This window comes from Lissotriton helveticus, chromosome 10, assembly GCF_964261635.1.
Source record: "Lissotriton helveticus chromosome 10, aLisHel1.1, whole genome shotgun sequence".
Lineage (NCBI taxonomy): Eukaryota > Metazoa > Chordata > Amphibia > Caudata > Salamandridae > Lissotriton > Lissotriton helveticus.
The window spans coordinates 766,665,023-766,688,580 of record NC_136071.1 but is presented as its reverse complement, the minus strand read 5'-3'; the positions used below and the strand labels follow the sequence as shown (position 1 = coordinate 766,688,580).

Here is a 23,558-nt window from a genome sequence, read left to right as displayed (position 1 = left end):
GCTCTGACGCCCTCGGGTAGAAGTCCGCGCTAATTACAACGCAAAATAAATTAACAATACCGTAATAGACCCCCAATTGACCCTGCAATTCACAGCTGACTCAAACCTTCTGAATGGTAACACGAGAAACGGTAACGAGAACATGTGAATTTTGAAGTACATTCCCCCATTACAGCTTAAATTACATGAAGTGAGCACTGGTCACCAAGCTCCTGAGTCGGCAACTCGTACCGCTGAGCATTCATCCGGTTCCCTCCCCTCCACATCATCAGACTCTGCACTCGTGGCTCGAACAACCCCGCAAGAGCGGCTTAAATACAACGGGCAGTAATTAGAGGCGAACGCATACAGCGAAGAAAAAGCATTAGCCTTGTGCACTGCGGGCCGCTGTAACTCCCCACCCATATTGGTAATAAAACAACACAAAGAGGAAGCTTTAGCGGCGCCCTCTCCGCACGGCCCAGGCACTAGTATTGTAGTAATCCCTCGGTATGTGCCCAAGAGAATAAACGTGCGCCGTGAAATTAAGCCCTCGCAGATATCAGCGCACCGCACCGCACGACAACCATTATAAGGATGGCAGCCTTCTACTGTAGTGTGCTATACAGTGTGCCCTCTCGAAGCAACTTAACTTCAACATGGTCCTGTATCCTCGAGCATGGCTCCCCAGTGACGACGCTGCTGCTCTCCCTCGGACCGGAGGCCTGAAAGCGTATTCACCCGCAGCTTCGGGCCACTTCACCCTCGCGCTCCACCATTCACCCGCAGCTTCGGATTGTCCGCTCCTTCCCAGGATCTAGCTCCTCCGCCATTCCGGCTGACCGTCGTAGTAGGCCGCACACCTGCAGAGGGGGACAAAAGGAAAAGAAATTACGGGCCGCTGGGGGCCCGGGTGCTGCAGCATGTTCCGCTCCACGTTGTCCGCTCTTTCCCCCGGATCTAGCTCCTCCGCCATTCCCGCACTGCTGGCACCAGCTGACTTTTAATAGGCGACTGCAAACCTGCAGAAGGAAAAAATTAAGAGAAAATTACACAGCCCCACGGTGGGGCGAGGAGCGAGCCTGGGAGCGCGGGCACAAAGAGGCCGCTTCCCGCGCTCCCCAGGCTCTTAACCCCTTCGTCGTCGCGGCCCCGCCCCCTCGCCCCGGAAGTGCACAACTACTTCCGGGGCGAGGGCGGGGGGCAAGCCACCACGAAGGAACCGGGATATGGGAGGGGCCGGGCCCCGCCATGCCTGCGTGGGGGCCGATTGGCCCCCCCATTTCTTTCTTCAGTTTGAGTTTTGATGTTCTTTTGTCACCAACTTCAGTCATCACGTAGACTATAAAAATCTAAGACTATTCTGATCTTTACCAATTAAAATGTTTAAATAGTTTTCAGTCCTACTTTAAGATTTCATGTTGCATGTTTTCATGGGTTACTAATGTAGTATTTCACCTACTTTCAAACTACACTGCTTGCTTTCTCTCCTGAGGCTTGAGCCGGGAGGTTATGCTTTTTAATCCTCGCTGATTTTAAAACTGTTTGAATTTTCCCTGTGTGTCCTACCCCCTCCCTTCGCGCTGAAGCTGCAAAACGCGATATCGTTACTCTGGCATTCTACATCTTAGACTCTGCCATTGAACTATGCCCATAGCTATTTAGGAGAAAAGGTGTGTGTACCTTGCGATTCATTCCGTTCCCCAGACAACGAGCAGCTTACTTGCTCGGATCTTCTCTGTGGGTGGGGCCGATCTAAGGGCCGTCATCTGCGGGGACTGGGTGATTTAGGACAGCGGCCATCTTAGTGTGGGCTCGCTGGGAACGTCGCTCGGACGACGATATAAAAACAGGCCAAGATACAATTCTGCAGACTGCTTGCTTTCTCTCCTGAGGCTTGAGCCGGGAGGTTATGCTTTTTAATCCTCGCTGATTTTAAAACTGTTTGAATTTTCCCTGTGTGTCCTACCCCCTCCCTTCGCGCTGAAGCTGCAAAACGCGATATCGTTACTCTGGCATTCTACATCTTAGACTCTGCCATTGAATCTATTCCCATAGCTATTTAGGAGGAAAGGTGTGTGTACCTTGCGATTCATTCCGTTCCCCAGACAACGAGCAGCTTACTTGCTCGGATCTTCTCTGTGGGTGGGGCCGATCTAAGGGCCGTCATCTGCGGGGACTGGGTGATTTAGGACAGCGGCCATCTTAGTGTGGGCTCGCTGGGAACGTCGCTCGGACGACGATATAAAAACAGGCCAAGATACAATTCTGCACACTGCTTGCTTTCTCTCCTGAGGCTTGAGCCGGAAGGTTATGCTTTTTAATCCTCGCTGATTTTAAAACTGTTTGAATTTTCCCTGTGTGTCCTACCCCCTCCCTTCGCGCTGATGCTGCAAAACGCGATATTGTTACTCTGGCATTCTACATCTTAGACTCTGCCATTGAACTATGCCCATAGCTATTTAGGAGGAAAGGTGTGTGTACCTTGCGATTCATTCCGTTCCCCAGACAACGAGCAGCTTACTTGCTCGGATCTTCTCTGTGGGTGGGGCCGATCTAAGGGCCGTCATCTGCGGGGACTGGGTGATTTAGGACAGCGGCCATCTTAGTGTGGGCTCGCTGGGAACGTCGCTCGGACGACGATATAAAAACATACGTATATGGCTCCGCGCAGCGGACGCGCATTGCGGGCGCGCCGATCGCGCGCCGGAGTCAAGCCAGAGTCCAGCCCGTCTGCGCCCGTCCGCGAACGATCGGGGCGCGGGGCAGGACTCCATAGACCTTGCTCCTCATTACCTACAGAGACACTCACTAATAAGATACATCGCCGCCACTACACTAAATTTGACCTCTTGAAACTTGGTAAGTCAATGTCCCGCAACTGTATGCACTCTATAGACCCGGAGTCTTTACCCGCGCAGTGCAACATATGCTATCAACCTCTCCCCAAGTTTACCTCGACTCCTAATAAAACGATGAATCTCAAATTGCTATTACTCAATTGTAGGTCTATGCCCAAACATAAAACCGAAATTTATGACCTCTTGATTAATGAAGACCTGGACGCCATGTTTCTCACTGAAACATAGCTAGACGAAGCTTCCTCCCCGGATATCTTAGAGGCTATACCTAACAACTACAGTCTCCTAAGAATCGATCGTCAAAGACAACGGGGGGGGGACTGGCAATGATTTGCAAAGAAGAACTAGAGTGTACATTTACCGCATTAAATATCACTGATAGCGAGTGTGGTAGATTTACCGTTAAACTAGATGCTACCAACACAATCATTGGCTTACTTATATATAGACCCCCTGGAGCAGCGGTGTCCTTCTGTAGCCAACTCATTGAATTGGCCACTCAGCTCGCCATCAGACACAAAAATGTCATCATCCTTGGCGACCTCAACATACATCTAGAGGATAGCCACTCCAAGGAAGCTCAACTTTTACTGAATGCTTTTAACTCGGTTGATCTCAAACTTCTCTCCACTTTGCCCACCCATCAACAAGGGCATTTATTAGACCCTATCTTTGCTAACTGGGAAGGCATTAACACCTCGCCACCCATCCCACTAATATGGTCTGACCATAGTATGGTACCGTTTAAGATAGCTAGAAAACATATCAATAATACCCATGCCAAACTGCCACCTTACAGACGCCGTAATTTCAAAAAATGTACTCCTGAACTATTTTCACATGAACTAATTGAGCATCCCCCTTTAACAGGAAACTCCTTACAGGAGGTATGGGATAACTTTGAATCGTGGCTAACCAAAGCTTTAGACAAAACTGCTCCATGGACCATCAAACCTCCAGCCAGACAAACCAAAAACGCCCCCTGGTTCTCAGAGAAACTTAAAAATGCTAAAGCCCTATGTAAATCCATAGAACGTAAGTGGAGGAAAAACTATACGCCGGAACTCAAAGAAAACTACAGAAGCGAACTGAAAAAGTATCAAAAATTGGTAAGATTAGAAAAAAGTTACTATTACAAAAGCAGAATTGTGGAATCTAAGAACCCCACGAAGGAGCTATTTAGTATCTACAGAGAAATCACCATCCCTTCACGTCTGGATACTAAAGACACCTACTCCACGGAGATATGCAACCAGATAGCGGATTTCTTCGTGGAGAAGGTAGAAAAAATCCATGCTACTTTTTCAAGTAGCACTAAGATGGTCAAAAATAATGTAGATAATCTAGGCTCTTTCTCCTATAAATCCCTCCTTAACAACTTCAGGACCCCTAACAAACAAGACTTAATGAAAATAATTAATGGAATTTGCTCAGGCTCCCCTATGGATGCCTGTCCCCCGGAACAATGTAAAGCAGTCATGGAAAACATATTACTAGATCAAATTAGTAACATGATCACCTTATTGTTCCAGGAAGGCCACGTCCTGAAAAATTGGAAATCTGCCCAAGTAATACCCTTAAAAAAGAAACCTAATATCCCAATTTCTCAGCTCCAAAATTTAAGGCCGATCTCGCTTCTCCCTTTCTGTGCCAAAATCATAGAAAAGGTGGCTAATCTACAACTCATGGAGTTTTTGGAGAGTGAATCTCTCCTCCACCCCTCTCAGTCAGGGTTTAGATCAGGCCATTCAACCGAATCAGCAGTTCTGTTTTCTACTGAACAGATCCGGAAGATGGTGGATGAGGGTGAGACAGCAGCGTTGGTCCTACTGGACTTAAGTGCAGCGTTTGATACCGTGCTGCACTCAACGCTGCTGTCTCGACTCTCAGACATGGGAGTAAAAGGCCTAGCTCTCACCTGGTTCCAGTCCTATCTTACTGACAGAACATTCCAACTCTATTGCCCACCCTTTAAGTCATCGCCTCGCAGTGTTAGCCATGGGGTTCCACAGGGCTCCAGTTTGAGCCCAACTTTATTTAACATCTACATGGAACCCCTGGCACACATTGCGGAGGAATTTGGGGTGGGCATTGTCAGCTACGCTGACGACACTCAGTTGGTGTTCAAACTAACTCCAGACAGCAGAGACTTAGCTACCAACTTCTCTGACTGTATGTCAGCGATAGCGACTTGGATGAATACTAATTGCCTCCGCTTAAACGGAGACAAAACAGAGGTATTGATAGTAGGTAAAGCTGTTTCTGCTTGGTCCCATGCATGGTGGCCTAGCGAACTAGGAGAATTACCCATGCCTGTGGAGAAAGTGAAAAATCTTGGCGTCATGCTGGACGCCGACCTCTCAGGCAAAGCCCATGTGAATAAGGTGACAAGCAAATGCTTTGGCACTTTAAAAGTACTTCGTAAAGTACTTGACCTCCTGCCGACCGAAGCGAGAAAAACCATAGTTCATGCTTTAATATCTCCTCATTTGGACTATGGCAATGTTCTCTTACTAGGTCTAAATCAGAAGGGACTGCACCAATTACATTGTATACAGAACTCAGCAGCACGACTGGTGCTTGGTCTCCCTCGGAAAACATCTACCAAAAACGCGCTTGCTAAACTTCACTGGCTCCCTATTAAAGAGAGAATCATATTTAAGACTCTCTGCTATGCTCATCGCATTGCTCAAAATAAAGGCCACAGCTACCTGAAAGGTCTCATTACCATTCACCGGCCGATCAGAGATCTAAGATCGTCGGGCATGATGCTATTTAAAGTCCCCCGCATCACAAAAGCTAAAATGGGAGGAAAATCCTTTCGCTATCTGGCCACTAAGTACTGGAATGCTCTGCCAATCCAATTGCGGATGGAGCCCTCAGAAATGAGATTCAGAGCCGAACTAAAAACCCACCTCTTCCCTAAACACTAACCTCTGTCATCTCATGGTTCAAGCTCTTCTTGATGGGTTTGCATTTTGCAGTCAGCGCGGGGACACACAGCCTTGTGTAGCCAGGCGCTCAATAAATGCTTATTATTATTATTATTATTACTTGTACCCGAGTTGAACTTCTGTTTCTCCTTGAGTTGCTATACTAGAGTCATGTTTAGTAGATGAGGAAGGTGGAAAGTGAATTTTTAGTCCACTTTCTGAAGACCATTCTTTCTCCTTCGTTACACATAGAAGCATCCTGCTTTTCAGACCTTTTGAGAAGGCTGTTTCCAAGAAGTGGCATGTGGGTTGAGTACCTATTCTCTTCTCAAGATGTAAGCAAGGAAAGTAAAGATGTCTCTAGATGTGAAATTTTGAGAATGCTTAACACCCAACTCTGAAGAATGCTGACTTTCTAGAATACGCAGTTTCTCACTTTATTATCTATGCTGATGTGCCTGTTTCAATATGAGTTTTTAGAAACAGGTGATAGGAAGTAGGCATGTGTTACTTCACTTTGAGGTTCGAATTTCCTTTGTCACCTCCTTCACTCATACAGACAAGAAGAAGTTAAGGATCTAAAGCCGGTTACAGGATAAATGGTATTCAGTACTTTTAGGCCTGATGTCAGAATTCATTTTGCTTGTTTTTATCGGTTACTAACTGAGTATTCCACATACTTGTCCCCATGTTAAACTGTTGTTTCTGCTTCTTTAATTGTAGTTAGTACTTTTATACCGCAGACATGTATAGTGGACAATGAAGGTGGAAAGTCAGTTTTCAGTCCACCTTCTAAACATAATTCTTACTCCTTCAGTAGGCCTAGTAGCTGCCCTCTAGTTAGACACTATCTGAAGGGTGATCCAAGGCTTTGGACATGGCCTGATCTACAATTTCTTTATAAGGATGCAAGTGAAGAAAGTTTCTAGTTGGGACATTTTCAAGCTGCCTCACACCCAACTCCAAACCCTGTTGATTTTCACAGGCCTCGAAAAATCGAAAAAATATTACTTAACCCAACTGTAATGCACTTGACTCATAAACTCGTTTCAAATTGTGCTACCCTAGTCAATTACTTTTATTTCACAGAGTTGCCTTTTTCTTCATTATCACTTATAAGAACACCTTTATATATGTGATTTCAGCATGTCTGCTGTACAAAAACTCCTTTGTTTGATTTAATAGCCAAAACCTTTGCACCATGTATAATAAGACTATAGCTCACATGTAGCGTACTTATGATCACTGGCATGCCTCTTAGTTCACTAATTGCAATGCCTTCATAGCGAGGGCAGTAATGTTTCTCAGTTCATAATAAAAAACTCGCAATTTTAATAAATATGTTACTAAAGCATGATGTAGTATCACAATGGCATCTCCAGACAGACATTTTCAATTGAAATGCCCACAAACTTTCCCACTGACATGCAGCTTTACGGATAAAACTATATAGCATACTAACGATAATGTGTGAACATTAGGTTTCTGCAAATTTCTATCATTTGCACATTACGAAGTAAAGTATTCTGATTTTTTTTCATCTATTAAGATATTTATTTCCACCTCACCTCAAAGTTATAAAATAAGTGCGTTCCTAACTACTGAAAAATATTTGGAAATATTTGTACTGAATTAATTTGCAAGCTATTTAAATGTTGTGTGCCTAGCATAATTGTCAGACAGCTCACTTTATAACATTCTCTAACTGTGGAGTCCGAGAAACACACGTAAATACCAATCACAGGGATAAAATGAGCAGCAATTTGTAAGAAGACATATGCTGACGTCCGTCCAGCATCTCTTTGTTTGTCCTACATTGGCAGGGTATGCCCAGACGTGGGTCCCTTGCTCACTTTGCCACTGGATTCACGCTAGTCCGGCTGATGAGGGGTGTTACCCAGAAACCGGTCCGAGGATGCTTGTTTCCAGTCAATGGAAGACCTGGCTCAGGACTGGACTGGACTATGAGGAACACTGTCAAGACTGATTTGTATATGGCAGGGTCTGTACTGGGGCGGCGAAGTGAGATAAAAAACGATGATGGATTCAACCCAGATCTGTGACTGGGGGTGAGTGTCTGAAATGTTTCAGCGCTCCGTACATCATCTCTTTGTGTTTGCTTTGTTTGCCCTAAGTTGTTAGGGTATGCCCAGACATGGTCCCCTTGCTCATTTTGCCACTGGATTAAAGCTAGACTGGCTGATGAGGGGTGTTACCCTGAAACCGGTACCAGGATGCTCGTTTCCGGTCCAGGGAATACCTGGCTTGGTAGTCCGGGCTGGACTGTTCTCCTGTGGGACAGGTTCAAGACTGATTTCCTTGTGGCTGGGTCTGAACTGAGGTGGCGAAGTGAGCTTAAGAACGATGATGGATTCAACCCAGATCTGTGACTGGGGGTGAGTGCCTGAAAAGTTTTAGCGTTCCGTCCATGATCTCTTTGTGTTTGCTGTGTCCCTAGGAGAATCAGGGACACCACAAAATATTTTACTAATGTTTGTGGGGGGGGGGGGGGTAGCTGCAGAGATTGCCGCAGGCGTCCTTCAACATTAAAAAACAAAAAGTAAATCTCCTGGGACATTAAATCCCTGCCCCAGGAGAGCTCACCATATTTTTTTTAAAGCACTCCTAACTGGAGCTCTGTGCTCTTCCGCTGGAGTGCAGAGCCCCCTTTTGGTAGGTTCTGTGACTGCACTTTGTAGTTAAAATAAAATAAACTCAGAAGTTGATTTTTTAAATAAAGCTTTATTCGTTTTTTAATGATCACTTTTATTAAACATTGAACAGTGTGAATTAATGAAATATTATTTCATTAGAATTATTGGTCATTTACTGACGAAGACAATGTTTGTGCTTTGCATAGATCGATATTCTGACCCTTTTATACAGCCAATAGGCCAACTTTATATATTATGGTGTTCTGACCCTTTGACACAGTCAGTAGCTCACCCATTGTATTCAGCCATAAGCACCTGCAGGAGTTTGGGCACCAGGCCTTTTGCGCAGCCCCCAGCTACCCATGGCTTGTGCGCAGCAGGGGGTTGGGCACCTTTGGGATTGGATGCAGGGCATGGGCCGTGGCCAACTACACATTTTGTGCGTCGCGGGGTTGACTGCCCATGGGGAGTTGGAAGTACAGCCCGGCCCTGTAGCCAATCCCACTCCGCGCATGCCCTTTGGCAGTGTACGGCGTGGGGTTGGCTGCCTATCGTCTGTTCTCTTTCCATAAGTATAATGCACAATTAAATTGAAACATTCAATTGAAAAAACACTATATGAAAAGATGTAAACTAAATACAAGTCATAAGTTTTTCAACTGAGCAATAATAAATGCCCCCCACCCCCCCAATTAAATTTGCCCTAACTCTCAAACCAATATATCTATCCTTGGGATTAACAGATCAGAGAAAGCAGGCAGGGATGTCACCGGTCTTCAAATGTACATAGTGCACCTGGTTTATCAGTGTAACGATCAACTCAGATCAACTCAGATCCTTCTAGATACACTTATAATGTATTTGTCTTAAATATGATCCCCATCTTTCTCTGAGCAATCATAAACATTCACAAGTACATATTTTCTAAATCTTTATTTAAAACTAAGCTAGACACTAGGAAATATGTTATGGTTTTAGCACATATTAACACAGATATTTTTTGGAAATATGAACGGGAAAATGGAGCCTAACCTTTTATTCTGGACGCCTGCAGCTAACTTTGTCACATTGCTAAAAATGTAAATATCCACTCCCATCATACCTGTCCAGCGGCAGCAATACTTCCTTAACAGTCATTATTCAAGGTCCATGCACACAAACTACAAGACTGTTCATTGTAGAGTCCCAGGATATAGTGTTGCCTTCCCACATGCTCAGTGACTGTTAATATTACTTTTTCTTTGCACATCAACTCACAAGAAAAAAGTTAATCTCATTTAAGGCAATGTGCAAATTGTATGCCATCAGTACATGTGACAGAGCACAACAGCAGTCTTTCAGTTAATAGTATTCTTTCAGTAAAACATTTGTACGGTCAAGCCTATTATTTGATACAACCAAATCAAGGGTTATAACTCATTGAAAACTATCACTTTCTCTAAATAACCATTTAATGTAACCCCCTCAGTCATAAATGGTTTGGAAAAAAACAAACTTTGAAAATGATGTTCTTTATTGATGGGGGGGCGTGGCTTGCAGCCGATGGAGGAAGCCGCCTAAGCGACGAGCTCCGTAACTGAGCCCTCAATAATCCTGAATAGCAGACACATCGGGCCCCCTGCCACCACCAAAGGCGGGTAAAAGGACTGCGCCCGAGCTGGATTTGGAAACCGAGCTTGCCCTGAAGCCCCGACAATACTCGCTCGAAATCAGGCTGGCGCGGAGAAAGGACGAGGGATCTAAGATGACGGCCGCAGAGTGAAACAAAACTCTGTAGGGCCGAGAGCGCGAAGCAGGCTATGCCCTGCTACGGACGCCGGGTGGAGGCGTGATATACGGCGGTGGCGCCCTGGGGACTTCGGATCTCTGACACAATGCGGACGAGCAGTACGGGGCCTCCCCACATCACGGGCGACCCAAGGCCAATCTCAGGGACGTCTGCAGAGTGCCCGCGACCTTTGCGGGACTGCAGCAGAGGGCGCTGAGGCCTTTCCACGAGCGGAGGACGTCCCAGGGGGAGCACACCCTGCCACTAGTGCGGACGCTGGGCGGGGGCGAGATACACAGCGGCGGCGCCTTGGGGACTTCGGACCTCTGACCAGAGACGGATGAGCAGTACAGGGCGTCCCCATATCACGGGCGACCTGAGGCCAGTCTGCAGAGCGGCCGCGATCTTCACGGGACTGCGGCAGAGGGCGCCGAGGTGGTCACATGAGCGGAGGACGTCACAGGGGGGCTCACCCTGGCACTTGTGAGCGAGGCGTGGCGGGGCTGGGGACCGCGAGCTGCAGAGGCGGGCGCGGGATCCCAGGACCACTGTGCACTGCGATCCGGGGAGGGGAGTGAGCTAGGCAGCTTGTGATAGCCCGAAGAGACCCAGAGGCACGTACTAAGAGATTGGCGGAGGACTGAGGAGCGCTGCCTCCCGGGCCATGGGTAACTAGTAAGGATCATCCCGGGGACTCCGGACTAGGCGGACTGCGGAGAAGCGACAGGCGCTGGACTAGGTTGTGGCTGAGCGGGGAATTCACCTGGAGAGGAGGCACTGCGAGGAGTCCTACTTGGTATCACAGAATACCCTACTAATGGTCAGGGGTTGTAGCACATAGCGCAGCACACTAGAGGCCAGTGGGGGAGGTTTGGTTGAGAATCGATGGGAGAGCGGCCCAACCTGGATTGACTCAGGAAAAGGCGGAGGCTCAGTCGGAAGTGCAGTTGGTGAATCCCTGAGGATATCTTTTATGGGCGGGGGAGAACCAAATGACGGGGAGAACCTGCCTCCATAACTGACTCCGAAAATTGGGCAACCAGTGGCCTGACTGATACGAGCAGTGTTGCACCACGCTACTGAGCTCCCACACGTAAATCCCACACCGACACGGTGGGAGATGAGCTGCGCAGCTGCGCTCGTAACTTGGGGGCGTTGACAGCGAGACTCCCCGGAGCATGATCTCATAGGAAAGGCCACCGGGTGGGGAGGAGGATATAGCCGCCGCCACGCTTCAGCATGGGGACATTGAAAGGGAAAAAAGACGGGGTTCAGGCAGCATCGGACAATGAACTCCCTGGGCAGAGGGAGCAGGATGAGCCTGAAGAGCCGCGTGATCCCTACCTGCAACACCAGCTAGACAAAATTCTAGCAGCGATAGTGGACTCCTGAACTGCGCTCCAACATGACATAGCGCAGGTGTCCATGGGTTTGGGCCTATTGTGTGCAGATCATGTTAAATTGGCAGACAGAGTTAAGTTGGTGGAGGGAGCGATTGATGTCATTGAACCGTTGCAGAAAGACCTCAAAGCCACAATGACAAATGTTTTAGATCGTATTGGTGTACTGGAGAGGAGGGCCGAGGATGCCCAAGGACGTAATCGGCGGAACAACATCCGCATAGTGGGGCTACCTGAAAAGACGGAGGCACCAGACATGGTGTTGTACCTCGAGAACTGGCTAAAAACAGTAGTGGCACCGGAAGGCCTCTCTACTTTTTACACTTTAGAACCAGCGCACAGAGTACCGACTAGGCCACCGCAACAAGGACGACCCCCACGACCGGTGGTAGCCCGACTGTTGCACTTCCGTGACAGAGACCTGTTGCTCCAGAAGGCACGCACAGACGGCCCCTATCAAGTGGGGAACAGCAGGGTCAACCTATTCCCGGACTATACATATGAAACCCAGCGACGCCGGACATCCTTCCTGGCTGTCAAGAGAGAATTGAGAGAAGAGGGACTTCAATATTCCCTACTGTTCCCGGCCAAGTTGAGGGTAATTGTGGATGGTAAAACGTGTTTTTATGATACCCCGGAGGATGCCTGCGCTTGGCTAGAGTTATACAGAGCTGGGAAGGATGGTAATGAACAAAGGGCACAAAACGCCACAGAAGGAATGCCCCAACGGAAATCGAGAAGGCTTTGGCAAAGACAGAGGGGGCTGAGGAGACCCTCGACGTCATAGGCAGAAGCGGAACGAAGAGGAGTGCTGGAGGTGGTCTCGGCTCTGTCGGGGGAGCGGGAGACGCTGTCTCCGGGAGGAACGGATTCTGAGAAGGACAAAGACCGATCTGACACGGAACACTCGGAGGCGGACAGTGTACGCCTACCGAGGGTCACACCTGCAACGGCAGAGGGGATGTTGGATGAGGGCTAAAGTACCTGGAGAAATGAACAAGATGTCGATGGGAGAAGATAAGAGATTTGTGAACATAGTCCGGGAGTGGACCATGGGGCTCCTAAACAGCAGGGGAGATTGCGAGGGGTGTCCCCTCCAAGGACTCCGAGGTTTAAGTGGAATAACTGCTGGAGATGTCGGGGGGGATAGGGCGGCGATTGGGGGGCGGCGGTCAATGAGGCTCTTATTGATTTGGGGCTCGATTTGAGGTGGGCTGTACACAGAAGTTGGGCGTCGGCCCGTCGGCATAAAGTCCCCCTCGTAGCCCCTAAGGCATGCCCTCAGCGACTGCTGCTGGGCTTAGATGTGTGCTGGAGTTTGCAATGGTTTGGATGGGGACTAGCTGTTTGTTTCTAGGACCTGTTCTTGGGGGGTGGGTAGATTGGTTGGTTGGGAGGGGTGTCGGGAGGGGGAGATCACCGGTGTGGAAGCTGGAGTAAGATTTGGAATGCAGATGTTACTAATGGGCAATGGAAGATATCGCTGGTTTACTAGGTATTACCTGGAATGTGAGGGGGCTACATACAATGACGCAACGTCACAAGATACACGCATATTTAGTTCGAAGAGGGATACACATAGCATTACTACAGGAGACTCACCTAACTAGGGCGGAGGGCATAGCACTGCAGAGACGATGGAGGGGACAGGTATTTAACACCACCTACTCAGCGTTTGCACGAGGAGCTTGGATCTGGATTAGAGCTGGGGTCCCTTTTCAGGTGACAAGGCAGACGATAGATCCAGCAGGCAGGTTTGAGGCCATAGAGGGCAGACTTAGGGTCAGAGACATAGCAATCTGTAGTGTTTACGCGCCTAACGTTGACCAGATGGGCTTCTTGGGGCAACTCTCTGGCTCGTTAGCACACTATTTTGCGGGTTCAGTGGTGTTGGGAGGTGACTTCAACTCCATAACAGATGTATCGCTGGATAGATCATACCCCCCATTAGCTGATTCCCCGGTACACAGACTGACTAAAAGCAGGCTTGAATGGCAAAATAGATGGAATCTGGTGGACGCGTGGTGCACGCATCACCCACTTGACCAAGACTATTCCTACTTCTCTGGGAGGCATGATTTACATGTCCGTCTGGACACGGTGTTGTGCTCGCCGTCGGTGCTGCCCTCTGTGGTGCAGACTGAATATCTAACTAGGACGGTCTTCGATAACAACCCATTGCTATTTACCATGCATTGGATGACCGGGGTGTCGAGCATCCCCACTTGGAGACTACGACCTGAAACACTAGAGGACCCGATTTTTTTACAGAGAAGTGAGCGAAGGGATAACTCATTATTTTGCAGAGAATGCTGGCTCGGCCTCCACAAGGGCGATAGAATGAGACGCGTTTAAAGTAGTCATAAGGGTGATCTGCATAGGGAAACAAGCGGGGTGCGGAAGGTGTTGCTACAAGACCTGAATCGAGCCGAGGATAGATTACGTAAAGCAGAATAGGCGAGGCCTGGTCACCCTGACCTTCAGGCGGAGGTCAAAGCAGCGAAAGAAGAGGTGGCAGCAGAGGTTGAAAGATTGCGTTGCTTTGATTATAAGGCTTACACTGCGAGGGTACATGCAGAGGGGGACAAGGCAGGTACATTACTGGCTTGGCTGGCCAATCCGACAAAAAGAGGTTCCCCTATATTGGCTCTAGAGAATGATAATGGGGAGGTGGTTGACACCCAAAACGACATCCTACACCGCTTTTTGCGATATTATGAGGGACTGTATGAGAGTTCATTAGTAGCGGGGACCTTGAAATCGACTCCTTTTTAGATGGACTGACACTCCCGGAATTGGGAAAGGAACAAGCAAAATGGTTAAGTCGGGACATAAAGATAGGGGAAGTTAGGAGTGCTATTAAGCGTATGGCTAGAAATAAAACGCCAGGAGTAAACGCGTTACCGGTAGAATTTTATGGGAAATATGTGGATTTGATGGCACCGAAACTCCTGGAGATCTATAAGGAAGCAAAAGAACTGGGTTGATTGCCTAATTCCATGCGGGAGGCTCTGGTGATCCCGCTTTTAAAACCGGGCCGGGAGGGTACAAATACGTCGTCCTACCGCCCATTGTCAATGCTGACTGCAGACTATAAAATACTGAGCAGCATTTTGGCGACCCGCCTCCTAAACCATATGACCACGTTAATCCATGGGGATCAAGCTGGGTTCATACCGACGAGGAGCGCGTCCACTAACGTCAGAAGATTGGTTCCGGTTACTTGAGGAAGAACAGCCAGAAGCGCGTCAACCAATGGAATTATCTGTAGATATTGAGAAAGCTTTTGACAGCTTAGAATGGCTGTATCTATATAAAACAATGGGGCTCTTCGGCCTGGGAGCCGATTTTGTGCAGTGGACGAAAGTATTATACACGTCTGCAGTGGCTAGAGTGCGTATTGGAACGCTGATATCATCGGAATACTCAGATAGGGGTGCTCGCTCTCCCCTTTGTTGTTTGCCCTAGCGGTGGAGCCGCTGGCGGCAAAGGCCAAACTGGGGGAATACTATGACGGTTTGAGGTATAGGGGAGATCAGCAGTACATATCGCTATATGCTGATGACCTGTTGCTTTTTCTCGAGGACGCAGGAAGAGCATTGATGGGAGCAGAGAATTTGCTCTCGGAGTTTGGGGACATCTCGGGACTACGAGTGAACTGGGCAAAAACATGTCTGTTCCCGGTGAGGCAGGGAGGGCCCCAGCCCAATATATATAGGGAGGTGAGATGGGAGCCCACTTGTTTGAAATACCTGGGGGTACATGTTTATCACACTGCCACCGATATGCTGGAAGGAAATGTGTGACGGGGCGTGAGAGCATTAAAAAGTAGCATGGCCTTTTGGGCCACTCCCCCGCTATCAGTGACGGGACGAATAGCCCTATTGAAAATGGTAGCACTACCCAGATTGTTGTACTTTTTCAGAACTCTGCCGTTATGGATCCCGTGCTCAGTGTTTAAACTGTTGAAATCGATCATAGTGGGTTTCCTGTGGGGAACGGGTAGACGTAGGGTGGCGCAGGCAACGCTCATTCGGCCCAAGGCTGAGGGAGGGTTGGCGGTCCCAGATTTTGAGCTATATTATTTAGCGGCCCAACACCAGATACTAACACAGGCAGTAGCGCAGGAATTTAGAGGCCCGGAACAACAAAGAGGTAGGGGAATCCCACGCCATGTCCTCTCATTCATAACACTACAACAAAAATTGGACCTTAGAGACCTCTCTATGGAGGAAAAAACGCTAAGACTGTGCTGGAATCGATCCCAACGCAGGGCGGGAGTCTTGCACCCATATTCGCCCGAAATCGCTTTAGGAATGGCAACAGCGCTACCCCACGGCGGCGACTGGACGCCACTACAGGACTGGGAAAATGCAGGGATCCAGATGATTGGAAATGTATACGAGGATGGAGCAATGCTGCCCTACCAGGCGCTACAAGAAAGGTATGATCTGCCGAGAGGGGGATTTCTTTTGCATGCAGCACTGACAAGAGCACTGCAGGCACACTGGCGAGAGGGGTTAGTAGAGCCTAAGACAACAATGGCATGCCAATACACCATGATGGTGGCCGGGACCTTCAAGGCAGTGACATGCCCCTACTCCAGAATGATCAATGAAGGGTTTAGCACCCCTGGAGACACTGAGAGGAAAATGGGAAGTGGACATAGGGAGACCTATTCCTAAAACGACCTGGATCCAGATCATGCGTAGAGCCTGGAAGAGCACGAGAAACGCGAGATTCCAGCTAGTGCACTTCTACATACTCCATAGAGCATATTTAACACCAGGGAAAATGAAGAAATATTTTAAGGTAGAAGAGGCAGCGTGCCCTCGATGTGCACAGACGGGAGCAGAGCTAGGGCACATGTTGTGGTCATGTTGTGGGATGGGAACCTACTGGGAGGTAGTGGGAGACATCCTAATTACGATTAGGGAACGGCAATTGACCTTTGATATGGCCACAAGCGTTTTGCACTGGTTCCCTCATACATCAAATAACAAGATAACGAGTACATTTGTAGATATGGGGCTCCTATTGGCGAAACGGAAAATAACACGACACTGGAAGGCGAAGGTAGGGCCTAGCAGCAAGAGATGGAGGGCTGAATTTATAAAATGGGCGAGTAGCGAAAGTACAATTAGATACCAGCAGGCGAGACGGCTGAGCAATGAAAGGGCGCTGGAGGCAGCGACAGTATGGGAAACTTTAGTACAAGCACTGCAGGATTACCGGACGGAAGATGAGTAGGAGATGGCAAAGTAGCAATAGGGGACCCCCGAGCTATGACAGGTACACTGAGAGACTAGAACAGTTGCAACTATTGTTAACACACAACCAAAAGACTTGACAGCAGCGCACACACCGGTGAGATGGGAGGGGGAGGGTGGATTCACAACAGCTGAGGGGAGTTGGGGGTAAGCAAATTAGCAGGTAATGGTTATTGACATTTCGGCCACCTACTAAATCGCAGTAATTGTGTTGAATGGAATGAAAAGTGGCAGAGGGTTAAATACCTCTGTAGGGTTGAATCGTCGAGATGGCTGATGATTAATATGTATATGTATGAAGAATGCACAAAAAAACAATAAAATAAGTTTGGGAAAAAAAATGATGTTCTTTATTGATGCCCTACAATCCTACAGAGATTCTGTGGTTGGATAAAAATTAATTTGTTTCTTCATGGGGATATAAATATTTTGCTTATAAAAAGAACTTTTTTCAATTGTATGCTAACTTGATATGATTTTCTTTGTTTTTAGAAAAACGACAATGGAAACAGTACAATCTCAACAGGGTATCAATGCAATAGATTCTGTGGCAGAGAGTGATGTTATCCACATACAAACCCAGCCCGGACAACCTCCGATTCCTTCTATAAAGCAGGTAATAAACTTGTCTTTTGCTCTATTGTCTGTATAGGAATAGATATTCAGGATTCTAGTGCTAGATAATTGCAACATCGTCAGCATGAATCTAAAATTGGGTCTCATGGTTCACAATATTTCTGTAGAAAATGACTGTGTAACTGAAAAGAGCATTTCTATTTGTGGTACTAGTAACAAATATAACCCTGGGCAAAGCACTATGCTTCGCTCGCGTAGTTTGCGAAGTTTGCGCTACTTAGCACTACGCGAACTGCACGTAGCACAGTGCAAACACGCGTAGCGTAGCGGTCATTTTTTGCTACTACACAGTAACTCGCGTAGAGCATAGCGCTACTTCGCAAACTATGCCCAGGGTTAACCAAATGCAGACGATTGCAGGCCCATGAAAGAGTACTAGTAGGTGGTAAACCCAAGTAGCAGTACTAGTCATTTCTCCAGTCTTTCTATGAGCAGAAAAAGCAGGTCACAGCCATTAAAGTTCCCTTAAGTTTCCCAGTTGCCTTTAACCTCTATGCTCCAATCTAGAATTTGGCTTTGCCATTTTCTTTTATGTGAATCAATCAAGAACAAAGGGTATACAGTACATTTGTTGCCGCCCCTTTTTTGGAACAAATATTATTAGGAGTGCACCGTTAATAAATAAAAAGTATCCAACACATGGGACTGTATGACAGAAAGTGCCCTGGGGCGCCACAGGCATGCTTATGTCCTGAAACTGGGCCTCCCCGAATGCCTTCTCAATCGCTTGCAAGTGGCCCAAAATGCAGCTGCTAGAATGGTACTTATGCTTAAGCCTAGGACTGACATATCCCCGCACCTCAAAGCACTACACTGGCTGCCAGTAAAAAAGAGGATTAGGTTTAAGATGCTGGTGTTATTTTTCAAAGCCCTGCAAGGCAGTGGCGTGGGGCATCTCAGCAGTTTCCAATTATGCGCCATCAAGAACTTTGAGGTCATCCTCAGTGGGCCCTGCCTCTGTTCCTAGAATATTCTGCGCCCGGTCTGGAGGTAGCTCCTTTAGGTTTTTGGGTGCCAAATTCTGGAATCTTCTTCCGCGGTCCCTCAGAACTGTGACGGACCTTGCCGTTTTCAAGAAGCTGCTCAAAACCTGGTTATTCCGTAACTGACCCTTTAGCCTTAGATACTGCTTTAAACCTCTCTGCAACTAGGGACGTTTTCACATGATAGATTGGGACCATTAGTGCCGGGACACTCTGTTTGAGTAGCTGTGCTCTTTTAAATGATCTCATTCATTCATTCATTCATAAGGTAGCCCTGTATATCCTCTGTGTAGTCATAAAGACTTCTTCAGAGATTATGCAACTTGGAACATTGCCAACGCTTAGATTGGAAGGCCCATCTTGGTCATAGAGTATTCAGTAGTTGCTGCTGGCTTTTGAGATGCATTTTTCTGAGTGTATCTGGTATTGGATAGCATCCTGACATGACCATAAACACATTCTTCTTTTGCTGAATAGGATAGCTGTTTATTTCTTTGTTCTTCCACAAGCCTCTCCACTCATCCAACTAAATGTTGCCATTGGGAATCTTCTCACACATCCAAATGTATTTTCCCTTCAGGATGGTAAGGAACTTGTAAAACGTTAACATATGTCCCTTACAACCCACGAACAAATACTTCAATTGGTATCTGTTGCCTAAAAGCTAGCTGTTTTATCAACAGGTGATACAGTCAGTGGCATATTTGTTGATGGTGAAACATCTCGTTCAGATTACACTGTATTTTACAGTCCTCAAAAGATCTCACTCTGGTGCCCATAAACATACCTGCAATAGTTCACTGTTTCTATATATAACATAGGCGTATCCCTTACTTGCAGGCAAATAATGGTACATAATGGATTGGAAACATGGGAAGCAAAGGCAGTGAGCATATTCAAAGCCACAATAAAGTCTAAAACCTTCAGTATGATTCTGGTGACCTAGTTGCTTTAGAGATTGGGCAAGTCTTTCTTTTCTATTTAGCCATAGGACATCCCAGATAGCTCAAGCAGCAACTGTTTGGTCCCTCAGTACCATCGTTTGTCAGATCCTCCCTGGGTCAATTCTGCCAAAATGTGTAAATCTTTTGCCATATAATATACTAACAGGTCCACTGAACCAGGTCCTTCCCTGTCACATATGAACCTCACCAAGTTGACAGTGTGGATGGCCTCTCTTGTTCAACCAAGATTCCCCGTTCATCCATATAGGGAAGGCATGCATATATCATCACCATTAGATTAACAGAAATCAGCATCTGGTGTGGCCCATCTTGACTTCCTACCATATGGTGTGTTTATTGGCTCTATACAATCCAGAGGCTTTAAGGATCACATTAACTCCTAGGTTCCCTACTGACATGTCCATAATGCTAAAGGTGATCAGTTTTCATATCAAGGACAATTCCTTGTCTTTGAGATTAATATGGGACAGTTTGGTCATGTCCCTGTTAATAAAACACAAAACACTGCAATAGGACTGTAGCACTAAGATTAGCACATTCGAGATGTGTCTCGATCTGTGAGGGAAAGCATATCATTGTCTGCAAATAATGAAACCTTATCAGTCCTATTTCCAAATCTCACCCCCAAAATCATACCATGCCTTTGCAAGTAAGCAGCAGGGGCTCCTTTCTAAACAAAAACAAACAGAGCCATAGCAAACAGTAACAAAGAACATCCTTGTCTCTTTCCACTGCCTAGTTATAAGGGATGTGAATACCCACTTATGACCACCACTTTTACATATGGTGCAGCATTAATCTCCAGCAATAATCACGCTTCAGGAGTTTATATTTTTTCCGATCCAATAAGCACAGTGTAGATTAAGCAGTGGTCTTTTGGTTTTAAATAAAGTTACTTAGAAAATTCTTTACTCTTCAATTTACGTAATTTCATTCAGTAATAATTATTAATGTTATTTCATCAATATCTAATGACTGTTTATATAGCTCACTGCTCTTCTTTAGGAGAATCGACACTCGTATTCAGTAATATATTTAAAATTACAGTATAAAATATTTTAATATCACTTTCAAGTCATTGTACAAAGTAATTTACCTGTTGCTCCTTGCTCTTTGCCCTCATTGTTGCTGCACCTTTTGGGGGATTAACAACGCTGCCTCGGCCCGCTGAACTGCTGAACTGACAGCCACGCCACGCCAGGACCGGGACTACATTTCCCGGCAGCTCCCAGTCGCGCACACTCAAGACGCCACAGGAGCGCCTGGAGGCTGTTAAATTCAAGGAGTGCCTCCCGCAGCGCGGGATTTACCTGTTGCTCCTTGCTCTTTGCCCTCATTGTTGCTGCGCCTTTTGGGGGATTAGTGACGCTGCCTCGGCCCGCTGAACTGCCGAACTGACAGCCACGCCATGCCAGGACCGGGACTACATTTCCCGGCAGCCCGAGTCGCACAATGATGACGCCACTGGCCTCCCCTCTAACGCCCACACTAGGACATTAAATAAGCAATTTGACAAGGATTGATTTGGATTGAAGGGGGGTGTGCTAACTTGTTAAACCTACTCAATATCTGGCATCAACAGATTCCCATATTGAATTGTTATTCAACTCTTATTTGGGAATGAGTAAGAACTTACGTAAAGGGGGGTGGGAGTGGCAGGGACCTTGGACGCCTTTCTCAGCCGAGCAGAATCAGTACTTATGCATGAAATTGAGATAACAGAAAGGCGGCTTTTACTTGATCCATTAAATCCACTTACAGGACAAACTGTTTTTAAAGATTGTAATACAGATTCTATTACATGTCTAGATTCATCACAAATTATTATAGATAGTTCTCAGTTAGGCGTCCTAGATGTGGATAATGAAACCAGTAAATTACCCGTCTCTGTTGTCAATACTACTAATGTTTGCACTAGACAGAAAAAATTAGCAGTTGTCCCAGGAAATAACAGCCAGGCAAAGAAAAGGAAAGCGCGGAGTGCCCCAAAAGCTAGTCTACAGGCAGCAAAACTAGCTAAGAACAAGAGTGTGGCCTTAGAGAGGGGAGGCATCCCAGTTCCATCATTTGAGAAGGAACAAGATGGAGTGGGTATAGAGGGAACTGATAGTGATCAGCCTGGCCCGCCACATTCAGATTCCGTAGAAGCTAAAGATGAGTTTCTTAACCAAATGGAAGTACAAGTCATGGCTTTAATCAATCCTCTCATGTTCAGATTAATGGCAATAGATCAGAGGTTATCCAAAATAGAGGAACATTTGGCGAAGGACTCAGGAATTCGCATTGGGAGTTGTACTACAAAAACCACGGAGCCTAGCTTGGTAGGAAATAGTTCCAGATCACAACATCAGGTAGAAGTACATCCACACACCCCCTCCCCCACTTTAGTGTGCCCGCCGATCCAGCCTGTGCCATCATTATTAGTATCTTACGCCCCACATACATGCATGCAAGCATCAAACGGTCCTGCAAGAAGATTGCAGAGGGTGGAAGTGGATAGAACGAAAGGGGTCCTTCTTGACCTCCCACCAGATGCCACGCCGCATACCGTAGTGCTAGCAAATGTTCCGAAATTGAAACCACAAGAGGATGAACATTGGTCGTCACTAAAGAATAAGGTCCTCCACTACTTAGATTTAAAAACTGAGCTTGGAAATCATTTATTTAATGACTTCATGATGGTCAGAAGGGTTGCCTGGGTGGGAAAATGTGAAAAAGGCCTGGCTGGGGACAATATGGTCTTAAGCTTTAGGTCGCCGAACTTGGTCAGGTGTATATTGGATAGGGCAGCTCCTTTCACAATACGGAACAACTCTATTAATGTCCTCCCCTTGGGGACTTTTATCGAGTAAATGCAATCCCCAGAGGGGGGACACAAAGGCATCCTGGATTGTTGCTGGGCCCCATTACTTGTGAAGTGCCAACTCGCAACAGATATGAGGCCCTGAGTACATTAGAGCAAAATGATTGACTGGGTCTGATACCTAAACATCTTAGTCCTATACATTCAACTGCAAGGGACAAGGGAGAGTCGGTTTCAAACTGTAATAGGCAAAACTTAGGGGACCCTACTCTTCCTAAAACTATGCTACAATGTGACCCAAATGCCAGATCTATTGTTGTCGAGCGAAGCACAAGCTTCTCTAAGATACACTTAAAAGCAAATAGCCAACAACCTGCCCAAATAGACTTTTGTGCTACATATGGGGGTAGTAGTCCTAACATGAGAAATGGTAACCTCAAAACAAATGTGAGAATTGCTAACTTAGTAGATACCTGTGAAAGAGAGGTAGAGGACGCACCTGAGTATGATTACAATGCCAGACCGGTTAACCCCATGATAGCTGACCCCGAACCATGAATGAGTAACATATTAAAAATTACAACATGGAATATAGCTGGCATCAAAAATAAGATCAACAATGCCAACTGGAAAAACATATTGGAGGGATTGGGGGTTGTTCTATTACAAGAAACCTGGTGCGCTGAAACCTTTTCTCTAAATGGGTACCAAAGCATTCGTACAAGGGCAATTCCATCGAGAAAGGGAAGGGCGAAAGGATGCTTGGCAACCCTAATACCAGTTGCCTCCCTCCTGACTGTAGGGAACATTTTTACTATTTCAAAATATTCTCAGTTTTTTAAAATTAACTTCTAATGAAAATTATATTTTGTCATTATAAACTTCTATAATAATGTTTTTGACAACTCAAGGAGCACTGTAATTGACTTACTAGAAAGGGACTTAGATTGTTTTATGAAGGGAATTGTAGGGCCTTATGTTTTAATTTGGGTTGGGGACTTTAACAGTGATCTATGTGATATTGAAGCTGGCGAGCCATGTGGGTATTGTGACCATTCTGGCGAAAAGATCGCACATTTTAAACATGAAAGATATGGGTAGCCATTAATAATGTAATACACAAACATGATCTAATAATCTTAGAACCAATTACCCCAGAGGGGGAAGAAAACTTGCACACCTTTGTGGGAACGAGGTCATCCTCAGATATAGACCATGTCATAATATCATCTAATGGCAAAGAGATGGCCAAGGAAGTTTCGATAAATATTAGTTTGTTTAGTGACCATCATTCCCTAAGTTTGAT

General features: G+C 46.5%; 1 protein-coding gene across 4 annotated transcripts in view; it reads left to right on the top strand.

Moving 5' to 3' along the window:
* Positions 1-23,558, top strand: part of CREM (cAMP responsive element modulator) — an 837,541-nt gene that overhangs the window by 161,680 nt on the left and 652,303 nt on the right. For 2 of the 4 annotated variants that reach the window (XM_078663315.1, XM_078663314.1), the window contains exon 3: positions 17,358-17,481. In XM_078663315.1, the coding sequence (XP_078519441.1) occupies positions 17,368-17,481 (114 nt within the window). In that variant the 5' untranslated portion in view covers positions 17,358-17,367. Of the gene's footprint in view, positions 1-17,355; positions 17,482-23,558 lie in introns of those variants that run through there. The other 2 variants (XM_078663316.1, XM_078663317.1) reach the window with 2 other exon arrangements.